General features: G+C 49.2%; 1 protein-coding gene and 1 long non-coding RNA gene across 2 annotated transcripts in view; one reads left to right on the top strand and one right to left on the bottom strand.

The window, feature by feature from the left end:
• The window catches only part of PRDM6 (PR/SET domain 6), a 104,758-nt gene extending 95,521 nt beyond the window's left edge, over positions 1 to 9,237 (bottom strand). The window contains exons 1-2 of the mRNA XM_025386834.1: positions 8,837 to 9,237; positions 7,746 to 8,358 (exon numbers count right to left, since the gene is read on the bottom strand). Coding sequence (XP_025242619.1) covers positions 7,746 to 8,343 — 598 coding nt within the window. The 5' untranslated portion in view covers positions 8,344 to 8,358; positions 8,837 to 9,237. The remainder of the gene's footprint in view (positions 1 to 7,745; positions 8,359 to 8,836) is intronic.
• Positions 8,039 to 12,069, top strand: LOC112625691. The gene is made up of 2 exons (XR_003119749.1): positions 8,039 to 8,286; positions 10,368 to 12,069. It is a non-coding gene; the product is annotated as an uncharacterized LOC112625691 (long non-coding RNA).
• The last annotated feature ends 5,144 nt before the right edge of the window (positions 12,070 to 17,213 follow it).

The following is a 17,213-nucleotide window of genomic DNA, read 5'->3' as shown; positions in this document are numbered from 1 at the left end:
AGCGCGGGGCGGCGGGTGGCCCTCGTGGCATCCAGGCACCTGCCGTAGGCCTTGGCCGCAGCCAGGCCTGGTGGATCACCCTGGATGTGCCTTATCTGCGCTGAAATGGCCGAAACGCCCGAGAAACTTGTGAGTCCGTATGGAACTTTTGTGTAAGGAACACCTAATCGCAACCCAGCCTGGTAAGGGAACCCTCGATTTGCCATTTGCTTCGCAGCAAAGGAGGGCTGACTATGTAAGCATCCTGTCTCACTGGAGAGGGCTCTAGCCAGCCAAGCCTTCCCTTCAGTCAGCAGCTACTACTCCACTCCTCCCAAGAGAGCTGAAGAATTAGGGTCGCAAGCTTCTCAGAAATGTCCCCAGACCTCTGAGGTGAAAAGCAACAACTTGTTTCCCAAAGTAGAGAAGTGTCCATGCCGCTGGGTCTCCCTCACACAAATGCCCTTTTCTGTCCCTCCTCTACCAGCAACACGAACTGTTGTTAAAATTCTTCCAGACTCTGCTTTTGACCCCAGGGCCTGGATGGAGTATTCTCACACTTATCCATATGTCAGCCCCTCTGAAACACACACACTTCACACACCCTCTCAAGCTTATTGATTGTGAAAATAAAAACTTCAAGACATTTTGGGAATTACATGAAAGACAATAAACACAATTACAGTGCATACTATGTGTGAGACACCTGTCTGGAACCAACAACCAGCATATTATCTAAGTATCACGATTCCCATTCTGCAGATAAAGCAATTTCCAAGCCCTGTTACTCCACCAAGAACCAGAAGCTAGAAAGTGGCAGAGAAAGGATTCACAGCCAAAGCTGCCTGACTGCAAGGCCTCTAAACCCAGGGATTTTTAAAAGACTAATGAAAGCTGGGAGAATTTAACATTCAAACTCATGACTCAATTGAATTGAAATATTTCACTGAAGTAACTATTTGGGGGCCATGAAAATTGCTGTAGCATGATTGAGTTATAGAGGTTTCCCTCTTTCCCACACTCTTGTGTTTTCAGACATTAAAGTAAGAGAATGGATAGGAAAATACATAGATAATGTCTATAATTTTGAATGTTATTGTCTGACCTCAGAGACAGCCTTTCAGCACCTTTGCAAAAATAGGTAAAAGCAAATGACAATAAGCAAAGGCAATATGCCCATGGAAATAGAAATAAGTTACTCCAGGGAGTTGCTTAACTTATTTTATTTTATTTTTTTTTTCTGCTCAACTCAGTGATGCAAATGGTGAGAAGCAAGAGTGTTTAGTGTTCATTCCCTAGCAGCTTGTACCAGAGATTGTCAACTTCCAACATGGTTCTCCACACGTCATCCCATCAACTACATCAGCATAGGTACCACTACCCTCATAGACAAAAGCATACTTCTAATATTTGTAATGCATGATAATAAAACTGTGGCTAAGGCCTTTTTCCAAGAAGTCCTCTAAAGCCGTCTTCAACTTATTGTTTCATTTGTCTCCATAAAGAGTTGAAAAACTTAATAGTAGCATTATGCTACTATTAAGAGTGAATAACTGAGGCTCTACCAATATCTAGAAGACTACCTGTGTGTTAGGTCCACAGCAGGCTAGACAAAGTCAATCAACTTTAATTAGTGCACCCAACAAAGGTCTTCTTAATTTGTGAACCACTTCATGCTATATCAAAATATTCTGCCAGAAAAGTTGACCAACTGCCATCAAGATACATGTTATATTCCAATGTTATTTTTTAATACACAAAATTCCCCCACCTGAAACATTTGGGTTCTAACTTATGTCTGAGTCTCAGGGTAGCTTGAGGATATTCAAAACAAGTAACATTTCTTGGGGTTGACAAATATGCTCAAGACAAACATTCTAGCAGAGTATAAACACCTACATGAAAAGGTTTGAAAGAGAAGTAGGCTATATGCCCAAACTATGTATAAATGTATATATGTCATTATATTATATATACACACACAGAGCATTCCAGGGCAAGCAATACATAACACAACTACTTAAGTTCCTAACAAGGAAGCAAGTAAATGTTCATACTTTCTCTTAAAATCAGGGGAAGAGTTTTTGTACAAGTTCATAATTGTTATTCATAAATTTTTTTTTACATTTGTGAGAGATACTTTCATATGCTCTAAGCAACACACTTTGAAATGCCATTTTAGCATTAGGTAATATAAGAGACCATGGTTCCTTTTCTATCTTGAATAAATCTGTCAATGCTCCTGTTTAAGGGTAGGGAAGGTGCTGTCATTAGGTTACAGACTTGTTCACCTACTGGCATCAGAAGGCCAGGCCAAGTGCAGCTAAGAGCAGACTTTCACTCTTAATTTCCTATCCTTCTGTATTGTTTCAATGTCTTTAAAGTGCAATAGATCTTTACAATATATCTATTTTAAGGTAAAGGCAGCAAAGCAGACCATGGTTTTCTCTTCTGGAATTTCATTTCTCGTTCTAGGAAAGGTGAAATATAAAACGCTTCTGGGCTTTTGGCTTGTGGAGAGGCCAACAGTCACGTGTAGGCGCGCGGGGAGTGCGCGCTACACCACATCTTCACTCCCCAGTACCTGCCCGACGCCTTCGCTGGCTCTCACCCACCCTGTACGTAGGAAATCAAGGAGTAGGTGAAAAGCTTGCTTCCCCGCCTGGGCGGCACTACCCACCCGGGCTGTAAATCCTCCACTACCGCCGCCAAGGTCGCGGCCCTCAGTCCCACAGGCCGAGACCTGAGGGGCCGGCGTCCATCGATCCCAGCCTGGCGACGAGGACCCGGGAGTGCAGCCTGCTGGCAGTGCCGCGTGCGCCCTGGGCGGGGAGGGGCGTGGGGGCTGGGCAGCCGGGCAGAGGGTAGGCAGGCAGAGTGCCCGGACCCGAACCTCCCGCGTGGGGTTCACGCCCCCGGGGCTCCAGCCTGCGCTCCCCCCACTGCCTTCTCGAGCTATAGGCTAGATGGGATGGCTGAGAGGGAGCGATGGGCGGGGTGGGGCGCCCAGGCCTCAGGGCCGAAGGCTGAGTTTTGCAGGTCCCACCCCGCTCCTGCCCACGAAAAGCTCTCTTCTAACATGAGGCGTGGCCGCCGACATCACCCACGATCCGACGTCCCCACTGCACCCCGCCACCCACCCGGCCCTCCTCCTCCACCCGGCAGGGGTCTTCCAAGCCCCGGGAGAGGGTCTAGAAGTAGATCCAGAGGCGAGGCGGGTTTGCCTGGCCGCTGGAAAGGGAGTCAATTGATTGCAGTCTCGACCCTGCGGGGCGGCCCAGCTCGTGGGAATCCTCTCAGGAACTCTCCGTCTAGGCGAGTTTAAAGCTCCCGGCGAATCGCAAAAGCTCTAGGCGTTCTTTGCCCTGCCTGGCTGCCGGCTTGGCCCTGGGACCAAGAGGGAGAGACAAAAGGAGGAGGGCAAGAAGGTGGGAGGGAGAAAATGTGGGTCTTATTTGTCTTCCGATGACTGTATTAATAAATTAAATGGGAGCACCAGTTTGTGAGGGTGAGAGAATATTGCGCGGAGATAAACCTAGCCGGCCCCTGCCCCTGCGAGGCTGCCATATACAATGCAGAGATGATGAATAGGAGCCGCGAGAGGAGATCGAAGCGGGTCTGGGCTGGCTCCACTCTCTCCTACAAAACTATAGGGCAATTAATTGTGGCTTGTCCCCTCATCCTTCATCTCCTGGTGGCACATATCGATGGAGATTACTGCTGATGGACCATTTTATCACCTTAAATAAACAGTCGCCACCTCTTCTAACCTCAATCTAATATATGGCTCTGTGTTCGGTTTCAGGGCGCTAGATAACGAAAGATGTAAAATAGCTAAATCATGTGTGTTACGGGATGAGGCTGGGCTTACACACACACACACATACAGAGAGAGAGAGAGAGAAAGAGAGAGAGAGAGAGAAACACAAAAGCCCACGCACTGAAGCCAAAGCTTTCTCCCACCCGGACCACTTCTGAAATCTAAGGTGCTCGCTGGTCTTTGATAGAGGAGGTAGAAGGGGCGCAGCGGATGTTCCCCGGTAGCACGAAAAGCCTGCTGGTGTGCCACAGGGCTGGAAGCTGCCCAAACAGGACCTGGGTTTTCCACCTGGGTGGGGAGGGACTAGGGAAGGTCAGAAAACACTCGCCCTCCTTTATCTCTTTCCTTGACCCCTTAGCAAGCAACCCGACAAACCAGTGTTAGGCTCAGACTTCCTTTTCTCTCCCCAGCCCCTCTCCCTAAACCCTTGGAAAGCGTGGCATTCCCAGTAAGGGAGCCTCAAGCCCTGCTCCCACACCCATGCACACAACGGCGCTGTTTCCAGCACTGTTCCCTGCGCAGGAGGGTTCCAGTAAATCGGGAGGGGACAGAGACCCCTCCCACAACTGGGAAAGTTGCAAGGTGGTCCAACTCTCCCCGCAGACACCCAAAGTGGCTCAGTTCCCGCCTCCCTCCCAGGTCCTAGGGAAGCACATCTTCACAAAAAAGGCATGAAAAACTAATGGGCTCTGCTGAGAGAACAACTGAGATGCTCCTCAGACATGCCAGGCACACCCATGACTGTCTCTCTGTACTTTTCAAGAGTAAGTGACAATGTTTCAGGCAACACACCAGCTCCCAGAACCCGGGAAGAGGCCACTCCGATGAAGCCTGACTAAATCAATGACTTCAGGCAGCCCAGCAGCAAATGAGGGCAGAAATATTAGAGGGGGAAGGAAGGGCCCCATCCCCCATTTATATGGCAGGAGGCACCACTTGATTTTTAAGAGAAAGCAGCAGCAGCAGCAGCAGCAGCAGCAGCAGCAGCAAAGCATTCAGAGCTCTGGTGGAAAGCGTACTTCAGTCCCAGGGTAAACTGATACGGAGTTAGTAATATATTGGAGAAGCTCACCCGGGCTAGCTTGCAGTTTCTGCTGTTTTAAAATCTTTTAGAACGAAAGAGAGCCACAAGCCCTGTCACTGTAACATTTGTCATAGATGCCAATAAAGTTTCAAGGTGAAACTAGTGTTCCTAAGTTCTTTTCTTACAGAGCAATGATATGTATTGCTGATCCTAGGCAAAAAGTTACTTCGCTATAAGGGAAGGGAGAAGTAAGGAGGCACCCCCTGCCCTACCCTGCCCTTTTTATTTCACCTTGTGAGAAAACGAGAAAACAACTCAATACCTACCCTTTTAAGCATGAAGTGAGAAAACGAAGCAATGCTAAGTGGTCACTTCACAGAATTCTTTTAGAGGGATATGACAAAAAAAAAAAAAACTAAAAGAAAAACTAGGGAAATCTATACATGATAAATTAATAGGAGCTTCTCTCTGCCTCCACCCCCACTCACATACAACTCAAGAATGAGGAGAAGCTTCTCTTTTTCACAGCCTTTCAATAACCATTATGCCAACTTCCCCTGCCAAAGGAAATGACTTTCCCAGTATTTGTATTTCTGACTTGTTTAAAGCCCCTATGTAGATTAAACTCAATCACGTTTCATCTTTGTAAAAGTATATCCCATGGCTTCAAATGAGTGCCTAAGCTTACTTGTCCAGAGAAGTTCCTGGAAGAATGGGAGATCTGGTCTCCCAGCATTACACAGCGGTATCTCAGCTTTGTATTTTCTTTCTCAATTGCCCTTTAATTAGGGAGCAACGTGGGGTGTAACTCTAACAGGACAATCTAATTTTCTTTTTCTTCTGTCTTTTCCCCTGCACTTCACACACTGAAACAATCTAGTTGGCTCAACAGGAGATACGAGAAGATTAACACAATATAAGTCATTTAAATAAAATTGTAATTTATTCTCTCCAACCTGAGAAAAAGTTACCCAGGCAATAAACTGGTTCAATACTCATATATTAATTAGGAATCTATCCTAATTCTTTCTCGGATTAGTCTAAGTTTTCTCTGGTGAAAATGTATTAAATCTTCAGACTGCATTGTGAACAGTACAGGAGCTCAGCACACAGTCAGGGATTTGGGGTGTACTGCTGGTGACTTCTCTAACATATATTTAATTCAGAAGTGAAATTGCAAGATTGATGAAGCAGTCTCAGCCTGCAATGGCTATATTTCACTTAGCAGTAAGACATGCCTTTTTCAAGGCACTTTAAAAGTCTCTATTTCACAATTTAAAATAATTGCTTCAAAAACACACATTCAAGAAATTCAGTAGGAGATAAGTATTTTTTGAAATCTGTTGGGAGAGTATAATTTTGTAAAACTTTCTGAAACTGTGAAATACAAGTCTTCTCAACTGCACAGCAAAATTAGAGTTGAAACCACTATTTTAAGCCAGTGCTTTACCCTCAAACTTTATAAAGAAAAAGTAAATACGATTACTCTTTTTGTTGGTAATTATTATCTCCGTCACAACTATGTCCAACATAATGAAAATATTCATAGGCCTCAATCACGAGGCAGTTGCCCAGTGGTTTTTTCCTCAAATCAACGACTTACGGAATCCTTTAAAAAGCTATAACTGAACTTATTTTGCTTTAAAACGAATTAAGAAGTTCACAGAGCAGTAGACATTTTGCAAGAAGCAACTTATTCAAAATTGAATAAAAATAAATGTTTTTAATTAACTTTACTGATACAGAAGCCAGACGAAGGAATGAGATGAAGAAAATAGCTGAATGAATGCTGATCATTCAAATCCTGTATTGCTTTCAATCTGACGCTCTTAACATACTTTAAATGGTATCTCCAGAAGTCTCTGAAAGTAAGTTTAACAATCCCAACACAGTATAGGTGTAAACACAGTATAACTTCTGAAATTATCAAAAAGAAGCAGGTATAAAGCAGTACATATTGTTTGATCTTCATTTAGAGTTTTGCTTCCAAATCGCCAAATGGAACTGTACTTGTGATAAGCGTTTCAAATTGTGGATACAGGAACCGAAGCTACAGGAATCCTGATGTTTAGTTAGGCATTTGCTATTAACTTGGAGGAAGAGGGGAGTAAGCGTCTTTTACTAAATTATAGTCACCGTAATTTCTAAAAACAAATAAATAAACCAACATGGGTTATGAATGTTTGCGGGGTCAAAGGTGCGCGGATAAAGCGGGATCAGCTGAATCAGCGGAGAACAGAAATTTTCTTCTCAGTAAGTAGCAGTCTTTTTTTTTTTTTTCTTTTCCTTCTTTTTAAATGAACAGTAGATCTAAGAATACTGCCTGCCTTCAAGGAGAAACGGACTCAATATCAACCAAAATTCCTACTCTGGTGAGGCCTCGCCAGCGAACAGCTTCCGGCCGGTTCCCCCACAACCCCGCGGCCCAAAAATGACTTGCAGTCACCACCAGAGGTGGGGTGGCGAGTAGCAAAAACAAGCCCTGGTCTGCGTACTCCCCAGAAACGCTGAGGGTCCCTCCCTCGTCCCGGCTAAGGTCAGGCAGGGCCGGTCCCAGACACCCCCTGTCACACACTGCCACTACCCGTCTGGCCCCGGGCACTGTCCAGCGGGAGGGCAGAGGTTTGTTAAGCCGGGTCCACAGGAGACTCCAGCCCCAAACACTTGGGACTGTGAAGCAGGTGAGGAGAAGGAGGGAGGGAGAGGGAACCCCAAAGTGCCACCGGCCGTCCCATCCGTTCTCTTTCCTTCTCCAAAGCCAGAAAACTTTTGTCAGAGATCCGGGAGGCGCCGGCCAGCGGCCAGGACCAGCTGCTCCCCCCCGCCCCCGTGTCACTCCTATCTGACCCGCCTCCCTGACAGGCGCCCGCGCCCGCGCCCGCCGGCGCCCCGGGAAAGAGCGCGCGGGCTGCGGCTACGTACGGTTGTTGGGGTCGCTGGTGTGCTGGTTGAGCGGGATGATCTCCATGCGCTGCTGGCCGTACAGGTAATAGTCCAGCTCCTCTGCGCTGCAGCGGAAGCGCAGGGCGCCCCGGCCATCCCCGCCGCCGCCGCCGCCGCCGCCGCCGCACTTGGTGGGCCCGGGGCCGGAGGCGGCGCCGAGGCACAGTTCCTTGGGGGGCAGCGGCTCGGCGGCGACGGCAGCGGCCGCTAGAGGAGCGAACACCGGCAGCTGCGACACCGGCAGGGCGGAGAGACCAGCCAGCGCGGCGGCAGCGGCTGCAGCAGCGCAGGAGGAGGCGGAGGATGCGGAGGTGGAGGAGGAAGCCGGGGTGGACGAGGCGGAGGAGAGAGAGGCGGGCCGCGGGCGCAGGCTGTCGGGCGGAGGCTCGGCGCGCTCCGGGGGCGGCGGCGGCGGCGGCGGCGGCTGAAGAGGCTGCGGCGCGCTCAGGGGACCAGTGGCGCCGCTGCCCTTGAGCGGGCCGACGCCGCCGTGAGGGAAGAGTTGCTGCCAGTGCTGCAGGTAGGCTGGGTCCACCTTGAGGAAGGCCGAACCGCCGGGGTCTCCGGGCTTCAGCATGTCCGACGCCTCGAACTGGGGGCAGAGGGCAGGGAAGAGGGGGCGCGTGAGTTGGGCGAATGGAGCCGGGAAGAGGGCCGCTGGGACCCTGGAGAAAGCGCCCGACCCGGTGGTTCAGCCGGCGGCCGCCGGGTTTCGCGGCTCCCTTTCCCAACTCCGCTGGGGCTCAAAGTTTACTCCGAAGCTGCGGCGCCGCACAGAGGAAGCTGTGTGCACCCCGCTCTGCCTCCCCGATCGCAGCGTGCAGCTCCAATCCAGCAATGCTGGGGCCCGACAGGAGGGCGCTGCCCGGTAGAACTCGGCTGCAGGACGCAACCCCCGCCCTCAGCCAGCGCCCGGAGCCGACCTGAGCCGGGGTGGCGCAGCGCCCGAGCCGCGCTGGCCTCAGATGCCAGAAGGCGGAACAGTCTCGCCCCCCGCCCCCAACCTAGGACCACCAACCTTCCTATCTACCAAGCCTTAGACTCTAAGTCCCAGACGAGCCTCACCTTACCTGAAAATTCGGCGCTGCCGGTGGGTGCGTGAGTGTGTCTCGGTGAGCGTGCGGGTGTGCGGAGTGTGCGCCTTGGCTGCGCTACATGCCCCTGGGCAGCGCGGGAGGAGAGTCCTAGAGATTGTGCCGCCCGGAGCCCTCCCGACGTGCGAGCGAGAAAATTGGAGACCCGCGGAGGGCGCGAGAGCGCGGGCGGACCTGGGCGCCGGACTGAACCGCCGTGGGCTGCTGCGCTGGGCCGCTGCCGCGTCCTGGCTCCTTGGCTCCACGCTCTGGCAGCCTCCCGGCTGGACACGTGGGTTTTACGACAGCACAAAATACAAGAGAGTGTGTGTGTGTGTGTGTGTGTGTGTGTGTGTGTGTGTGTGTGTGAGAGAGAGAGAGAGAGAACGGACGGAGAGGGGAGGGGAGGCAGTCCAGAAGAAGAGGAGGGGAGAGGGAAGAAGGAAGTTCTAACTGGGCCCGACCCACACCGCCAGTGCGCCTTTCCCGCACAAACTCCTCCGCCCTTCCATCCCCAGTTTTTTTGGCGTGACGTCTCCCGCTAGCCTGTTGTCTCTTTCTGCCCATGATATGTCTTTTCTGGGTCCCAGCTCAGTGCCCTGATCTTAAAAGCAGTGGAAACGCGGCAACCGGAATGCATCTCCGCACACGCTGTAGTGTCGGCGCTGGAGCAAGCCCGCGCTGCCGAGACCGGGTTTGCGCTTTTGCCCGGCTCAGTTTTTCCTGGAGTGCTTCTGGGTGCCAGAGTCCACTCGCCCGCCACTCAACCTCTAACATAAATCCTCCGGGGAGAAAAGTTGGGGTCGGAGCGGGACGGGTTGCGCGCTGCAGTGAAACCCTCTGTCTGCAGCCCAGGAGGCAGGCTTGTAGGTGCAGGGAGGCGTGGGACCGAGGGTCCTGGGACCGAGAGCAGCTGGTCCTGGAGGGACTCAAGCCTGGTCGTGGGGCTGGGAGGTGGCTGCGATAGAGTCTGGACACCACCCAGCGTTCTGCCGACCCCCTCTCGGGTTGTCTTCTGGAGGGCTCTTTCCCTCTCCTTGTTGGGGCCCGGAAGCAAGTATCCAGTGTTACATCTGGTGGCACAACTGCTATGGGACACGGGCGAGGCTGTTTGCAGTCAGCTGCCTGCGGCTGCCCCCGGAGGTCATGCATAGGTTTCTCTACCCAAAACCTGACGTTAGAGGGACAGGGTGGGAGTGCAGCCCCACCTCCACCATGCCCTCTCCCCAGACTTTGTGCCAGGGCAGCCCTTCGATGCAGTCTGGCGCCCACGAATTAGGCACTTGCCCCCCAGCTCTTCCTGGCATTTTCGGTAGTAGATGGTAGAGGGCACAGGCAGGATGTGTGAAATTGACCAATTCAGGAGGTACTTTCCCATCGCCGGGGTTCTGGCCATACCTCAAAGAGAAGAAACGGCATTTATCTTTCTTCAAACAACCTAACTTATTTAGCACTTGCCAGTCTGAACAATTAATAGCTATTCTTTCCTGATTTCTGCTTGTTTCTTTTTCTTTTCCTACCACTCAAGTTGTCTGAGCCTGAGAAACGTGCTGTTTAGACTTCATCCGGGTCTCATGCAGGATGCTTCGATGTTGGTTGGAACAGAGTTGAACCGAAAATGTTTTGACTGGCGTCGTTATGACAAGGTCATCCATCATTGTTGGATAGATTGATAGCACCCAAGTTTAAGGCAGACGCCACGAGGGAAAACCCACGGCGCTGTGGTCCCGGAGGCTAACCAGGCAGTCTCCGCAGACTTCCAGCAACTCCATCGGGAGGAGAGGATGAAGTTCCAGGCCCGCTTCAATTAATCTGCTCGCAGAACTGCCGAAGAGTGGTCTGTCGGGCCACGGGAGAAGAAACAAATGCTGTTTCTCACACTCTCCTGGTTCATTGCTGAGAAACCGGGACACTCCTCTGTTCTCTGGGAGAGACAGTGAGCTCCAGGGATGGAAGTCCGGACTCCGGCGGCGGTCCCGTCATCTGCCTTCTTGTTTCTGCCCAAACCCAGCTACTTCCAAGTGCATGGTCCCCAGAACTGGAAGTCTCAAAGAACCTCTACCAGTCCCAACCCCGCCTCCCCCCTACCCCTACCCCCTGCCACCATTAGAAAGGATTTTGAAATGCTAGTTGGAGCAGCTGCTTCGGTGGCCTCATGCCGCCCACACTCTGGGAAGCAGAGGGGGCAGGGTTCCTCTCGTAATAAGATTAGCTGACCTGTTAATGAGAGCTTTGGACGTGCCGAGCGCGGGTAGGCGCTTTACGTCCATTTAATCCACCTAGCAACCATGCGGGGAAGGCATTATCATTAACCCCCATATTGTAGATGGGGACCGCTGAGGTTCGGAAAGTTTAGATGGGTTGCCTAAGGTCACGCCATTAATGAGTAATGGAGGCGGATTCAAACACCGTTCGGTGAGGTGCCAAGTGCATCTACTGCCCACCCTAGTCAAACCTGTAGCCACTCGGTCCAGACTGACGCCAGAGGGGGTACCATGGGAGAGATTTGGCTGCGGGGGCCAGGGAAGAAGCTGAGAAGGTAGCGAAGTCCCCCTCGCCCACTACGTCTACACGTGGCGTACCTGCGTTATCCGATTCAAGCTTCCGCCCCACCCACCCTGGGCACAAGTCGATCCCGAGGACCCTAAGGCCCAGAGGGTACAGGGGCCTCCCGTGAAGGGGGCAGGAGAAAGTTTGAGGGAGAGCCCCGAGGGCCCGGGAGCGAACGAAGAAGTCTGGAAGGGAATAGACCGGGAGTCTGGACCTCCCGCGCTTCTCCCCAGCAGGCCCACGGCGCCGGGCTGGGCACCTGCCTCCACAGCGGCTTCCCGGATGCCCGCGGAGTTCGGCTGAGGCTGGGTCGGCGTGGTCCCCTCCCGGTGCGCAAAAGGGCGCGCAGCGGCGTAGGCGGGACCCCCGACGCTACGCGCGCTCTGAGGGGCGCTCCCCCCTCACACAGTTGACCCTGGGCCCGCTTGGTCACGGACACCCTGGCGCGTATCAGTAGTTTTTAGAAAGTGAGCCCACCGACGGCAAGGACATGCACCCCCTCAAATCCGCTCCCCCCACCCCCTTCAATACTGAGAAGACCGCGGAAACAAATCACTTCGACCACTTAGAAAGCGATCAAACCTTTATAAAAATCCATGGCTCCCAAATCGATGGGTGAATATTTGCTGGGAATTTGTTCCAGAGGAATAAATAAGGAGCCTGAGTGTATTAAATGCAAACGGGGGGACACGGTGGTGTTTTTCTTCATTGATTAATGACCTCTAAAATAAAACAAGTGGGAAGAGGAGCCAGGATCGATAAATTACCCAAATTCATTATTTTCTCGAGCATTTTCGCCCCGAAAATTATCCTTGGGAAGCCCATTGTACCCTGAGCTGGGAGGGGAAGGATGGAGCTGGAGGCCAGGATAGGGAGGGAGCAGCAGAAGGGGTAGGAGGAGAGAAGGGGGTTCTGTCCAGGAGACCCTCTTATCTGATTTCATTTGACATACAATTCAAAAGTTTGCCTTTCATATTAATTATGTTTTCTTGATGGGGGAGTGGAACAAATGGTCGGTTGCCTTTGACAGGACTCCAATAAAGGATTCAGCAGCTCTCCGCTCTGCCCTGGGTGCTCCTGCTTCTAGGTTTAAGGTCACGGGTGGCTGAGTTAATAATTCATTAATATAGACATTTATTCAGAAGGGTTCGCTGAGATCCACTCTTCCTGCCTCCTCCTAGAGATTTATTTTCCTAGGAAATGGATGGGGGTGGGGGGTGGGCTGCAGGTGAAAGGAGAGGGGCGGGAAGAGAAAAAGAAAAATGGAGAGAGAACGGCTGGATAGAGCTAGGAGGAATCTTTGCTAAGCCATATTAGCAGACAGGTCCCTTGAGCCTGCCAGCAAAAACTTGGTTGAAAATGTGGTATCCAAACAGCACAGAGACTCTGGCCTGCGGTGGCCCTTTCTCCTTCCATACCGGTTCATTCGCTTGTTCAGAAAGCTCCTTTCCTCCATGGTTTGGGACCAGGGAAGAGCCTTCTCACTGAGGATCTTGGATTGCAGGCAAAAGGGGAAAGCGCTGAGAAAAAAAAAAACCAGGACCCCACCCCCATCCCTATGAGATTCCCAAGGGAGGAGCTTTGAAACTTGCCCAGACTTGGAGTCTAAGGGAACCTCCTCTCCTAAGGGTACAGGCAACTTCCGGAGGACACTCTACCCCTCAGAAATGGGATCATGGAGAAGGGGGTTGGAGGCAGAGACTGAAAGTAAATAGTAAGTAATAAATGAGTAATGGTCAGATGGGAATAAGTGCCATGAAAAGCAATAAAGAATAGAGGGAAAGGGAGTGCATGTAGGTGGAAGGGGTTACATATAGTGGAAGGGGTTACATACTGTTTTACATATAATGGCCAGGGAAAGCTTCTCTTAGAAAGTGAAATTTAGATAGAGACTTGAAGCAAGAAGATGCCAGTTTTCTCTCCAGAGCAGGATATTCCCTGCCCTAACCTATAGCCAGTGGCTAAAGCAGTAAAAGGGACCTCTCCTGAAGAACTGTCAAAGATTTGCCTCCTCGCTACTGGCCACACTTGCTTCCCTTAAGCTGCTGTGTACTACTTGATATCCTTTCAATACCTCCATTGACTATTCTCATCAGTGGGAGTCACCTAACTTGCTGGTAACTTAGACCCTGACACAGTGACCCACCTCCAACTATCTGGACCTCAATTTCTTCAACAGTCCAAAGAAGGGGTAGGACAAATGCAGTGTTCTATCCTAAGCTTTTATGAAGCAGCTACCGAATTCTGACCCCCCCCACTCTATTACATATTTTATACCCCACTCCTGCATCCTGTGAGTCTAAGATGTGCAGGGTGTAAAATGTATTGCACAACTGAAAACTGGAAAACCCTCACCATTTCTTTTAATCACTGCAGTCTGCCCATTGATCCCTTTGCATCTTCACTTGTTCGTCCTTACTTAGTGACAGAAGACAGTGCCAGCCACCATTGGAAAGAAAGTGAGCAAGGAGTAAGGCAGAGAAGGTAGAAGGCAGTGAAATGCTTAGCTCGCAGAAGCCAGCTCTGGCCTCAGGTGATGCAGCAGGTGCCTCGCCATTCATCTGACACACCCTCCTCTTCTGAGGCCTTGGCAGTTTAGACATGTCCTTCCCTCAGCTTTCCTCCTCTCATAAAAGTACTTGGAAGTTCAGCTCCTCACTTTGCCAGGTCAAAAATGGCCTCTGAGTCTGGGAGACCAACCCCAGGTGATTTGTGACCACTCTCTTTCATCCTCCGCCAGGACCCTGGCAGACAGCACCTGTTCACATCACTTGAAATGCAGCCGAAGCCTCCAGCTCCTTTCACCCTGGTCACCCGACAGCTGCCACTCAAACAATGCCTCTCAGCCACCTCAGGCCTGATTTGGATTTGACCTACTGACCTTGAGGTGAAAGGCTCTACAGTCCATTATGAATCCCTGGGGCCAGTTCATTCTTCCAGGAAAGCCTCTAAATATATCATTTCCGTTTGCAGGGAAATCAGCTATTATCATTTGCAAAGGTCTCGTGAGTTTAAAACATATTGGTGGCAGTTCAGTCCCATAAAGATTTAATGAATAGCCACTGGGTGAAAAACAACTTTTTTTTTTTTCTTGTCTTGACAAGTCAAGGAAAAGAGAAATAATTAGACAAGAATAGCTATCCCTTCAGAAACTCACACATTCCCTTCACTATCTCCTTCCCATCCCACTCTTTCTCCAGCAATTTAATCTTATATTTTTCCAAGCATCTGTAAAAATAGACAAGCCCAATTATCGTTACCTACAATTTAACAGCTATACAGAACATCTAATGAACACCTACTGTGTGCACGAGACTATTGGTAAAGATCTCTGGGACAATCTCCTTTGAAGCTCTTCTAGCAAATGCTACCTGGTTCAAACACAGTCTTCTGTTGGTCACCAGATTGTTGCTTAAATTAGTTGAAGCCTATAGGACTTCAGTCATAACCAGGATGAGGTAAGCATGTTACAGTGCATCTGTTAGAAATTAGAAACATATGCTATGGTTGATTCACATTCTGAGGGTTGGCAGTTCCTAGGCATGGTAGGTTCCCCTGAGTGCCCAGCAACAGTCTCTAGGAGTGGCTTCCAGCTACCCTCTAAATGAGGGGGTTCCTGAGGCTTCTCCCTTCCCAGGGCCGCTTGAGGAAAGAGAATGCATATTCTCACAGCAGATCTTACATATACCTAGAGGAACCCAAGGAAGCCTGTCTGCCTCCCTCATCATACACTTTCCTGTCTGGCTGCATGCCCTTATCCTCCTCTGAGCTAGGGTGTCAGAGGGTGACACTAAGGCTTGTTTTCATTGAATTGTTTCCGGTGAGTCTATGTTCTCTGTGTAACAGCCTCTCAAAGAAAAAAGTAACCTATTCTTAGTTTCCTTTTGAAACTGGAAAACTTGTCTTTAAACCAAAATAAAGACACCATGCAGGTCACTGTGAGGAAAACCAAAAGTGTGTAAATTGTGGTACCCCTGCCTTCCATGATCTTATACTGTGGAAATCTTTCAGAGACTTAGTTCCTTTCTATGATGCCCAGATTCAAGAGCCAACAAGTGGCACAAGAGTTCAGAAGAGAAAGCCATCACTTTAGGAGATAATCAAGCAAAGCCTCACAAACGAGATGGGCCATAAAGATTGTGTGCATTCAGGTGGGTAGGGAGGAACTGAGGAAAGGTGTTCTAGGACAGGGGCTGTCTGAGCAAAAACCTGAAAACTGGACCCTACACAGTCTGAGAGGTCCAGGTGACTTTTCTTCCTCCATTCATGAGAAAAATGACTGGATAGCTGGCTGCCCTCCCTAAGAACCAGGACCTCATCTCCCTGGGGGTCCTGAAGCCATAGTCCATAGATTCTGAAAGACGCTTTTATGAGAATGTTGTGACCTAAAATATGTTCAGGCTTAAGTCAGAGAATCAACTCACGATTCGGGTAACTGAAAAACAGTTGAGGGCTCCAGGATAAGGTCATCAGTATAGCCCATATTCCCCTGGACTGTGATTTGGTGAGCTTGGCAATGCCATTTCCTAGCTCTGGATGGCACAAACTATGATTTTCTGAGCTGCTCTTTTCAAACTATAAAGAACTATGATGAAAAAAAGAATGAAGTGAAGTTTAAAAGACTAGTGATCCAGATACATCTGAGGTAAAGACCATGTAGGAAAATGTTTTAGAATAAGCAAAGACACTCCCCAAAGATCCTTACAGGTTAACCATAGTTATATAGCTCGACTGCATCAGCCCTACTTCTTTTTAACATGCCTATCTCTCAGACTTTGGGGACAAATGACCATGGTCCTCTATCTTCACATACACACAGGTGCACCTGCATACACAGTCCCTCACAGATTTACACCAACTTAGTCTTCTCTCCTTTCTGTAAGGGAGAAGGGAGTGGAGGGGCTCCTACTCTGCATTCTGGAATGAAACAACAAAGACGAAGAGTGCCAATCTGTGAGGAAAAGATCTTTGGGAAGACTCCAAGTTACATGGTTAATCTCCCTTCAAAAAAAAGAAGAATAAGAAATTGCAAAAATGCAACTTAGGATTCCTGACACTCAAAGAAAAAAAAATTATTTTTGCATTGATAAGACTGCCAGATTCTTAAATAGAATGTTTTAAAAGATGAATAATCATAAAATACATTATTAGTCTATTTTTATAATACAATAATTGACAAGTGATACTGGATCATTGACTGGAAAATTACCATTTTGACAATTCAGTGGTTAACAACTTGATTTTTAAAATGTTGCAAAGTTTGAGCATATTTTGGGCATCTCCTTCTGGTCTGTCTACAATGGCAAGCATTTTTCATTGAAACATATGTTTGGGTGGACAAGTATTTTATTTGGCAGAAACCTAATAGTTTAAGTATAGATTTTAAAGTCAACTGTTTGCTCCATAAGCTAATGTTTTCAAACAGAGGCATTTTTCACAATTGTTTCCTCAAAACAAATGTTTGTCTTGGAGCCAGTAGAGGTCAAACATTCCAGTAAGCTTCTCGTTTAGGACTGTCACGGCTATTCTATCACCTTCAAGATCTTCTGTTGGTCCCATTCTCTTACAGATTTCCATGAGTTTCTTTACAGGGCTAGTCCCCCAAAAAATGATTTTTTAAGGTGAGTGCAAGCATTTTTAAAACGATTTTTTTCCTTGGTAAAAATGAATTGGAAGTACATTCACGTTTAGCAATGTTGTATTTCATTTGTGTAGATGCCATTTTGCTTGTGGCATGATTATTGGCACTCTTTGTCTTTTCATTGCCAGATAGAGAATGAGTGGTATGAGCCCTCCGCTCCATTCTCCTTGACGAAAAGGAGAG

This window comes from Theropithecus gelada, chromosome 6 (assembly GCF_003255815.1).
Source record: "Theropithecus gelada isolate Dixy chromosome 6, Tgel_1.0, whole genome shotgun sequence".
Classification (NCBI taxonomy): Eukaryota; Metazoa; Chordata; class Mammalia; order Primates; family Cercopithecidae; genus Theropithecus; species Theropithecus gelada.
Note: the sequence above shows the minus strand (reverse complement) of the source record. Positions and strands in the feature narration are given on the sequence as shown.